An 886-nucleotide genomic window follows, 5' to 3' on the forward strand; every position below is an offset into this window, starting at 1 on the left:
CCCTCACCAGGGCGGGCGCGGGGGGGCGACGGGGGTGGGGGGGGCGTCCGAAGGCTTCAACCGGCGACAGCGGCGGCAACGTCGGGAAAGGGAGGCAGAAGCCGCAGCCGGACCCCACTCAACCGCCTCGCAACCGCCGCACCGCCCCCCCGCGCGCGCGCGAGAGCCGGGATCCCTCCGCCAACGGCCGGCCTGCCCCCACCCCGGCCACGCCCCCCTTTCAGCTTGAGGGCGCGGCCGCGCGAGGGAGGGAGGGAGGCTCGCCCCAGCTCCTTTGGCGGCGCTCGCTCGCTCGCTCTCTCCACGCCCTCCCCCAGAGCGAGGGGACTACTTTTTTTTCCTCCGCCCCTCCGGCGGAAGGGCACCGCGCGGCGCGAACGCGATTGTGTCCCGCCTCCCCATTGGCTGCGGGGCGAGGCGCAGGATGAGAGTCCCGCGGCGATTGGTCGCCCCTCACCTGCAATGCGTCAAAATTGGAGCGGGCCATGTCGGGGAGGGGGAAGGGCGGGAGGTTAGAGGGAGGAACCAAGCGGGGAGGAGGGATGGGTGGGGCCAGCCCGGGTAGGAGCATCGGCTGGGTGGGCTTGGAAGGGAAGGAGGATGAGCAGGACCCCGCGCGCCCTGGGAAATGGTACGGTCCCAAAGTGCCCCTCCCCGACACACTCCGAGCGGGCAGGGGGAGGGGCCACGGGGACCACCTTGCAAACCGGTGGCCCCGCCCCCTTCACACAGCCGCGCGCCTGTTACAATTGAACTGGCCCCGCCCCCGGGAACTCGAGCCACGCCTCTCAAACGTGTCCCCGCCCCCTCTTGTGTCTGCCGCGCCCTCTGCGGTGGCGCATTTCCAGCTAAATTTCCGTTTTGGGTTTTTTTTTTAAATTCTCTC

The 886-nt window shown here is 70.1% G+C and overlaps 1 protein-coding gene across 1 annotated transcript in view; it reads right to left on the reverse strand.

Moving 5' to 3' along the window:
• CALM3 (calmodulin 3 (phosphorylase kinase, delta)) overlaps nucleotides 1-487 on the reverse strand; it is an 11510-nt gene extending 11023 nt beyond the window's left edge. Inside the window, exon 1 of the mRNA XM_015419678.1 lies at nucleotides 458-487. Coding sequence (XP_015275164.1) covers nucleotides 458-487 — 30 coding nt within the window. The remainder of the gene's footprint in view (nucleotides 1-457) is intronic.
• Nucleotides 488-886: the final 399 nt, after the last annotated feature.

The sequence above is a fragment of the Gekko japonicus genome, unplaced genomic scaffold (assembly GCF_001447785.1).
Source record: "Gekko japonicus isolate JY-2015 unplaced genomic scaffold, Gekko_japonicus_V1.1 scaffold1436, whole genome shotgun sequence".
Taxonomy (NCBI): Eukaryota; Metazoa; Chordata; class Lepidosauria; order Squamata; family Gekkonidae; genus Gekko; species Gekko japonicus.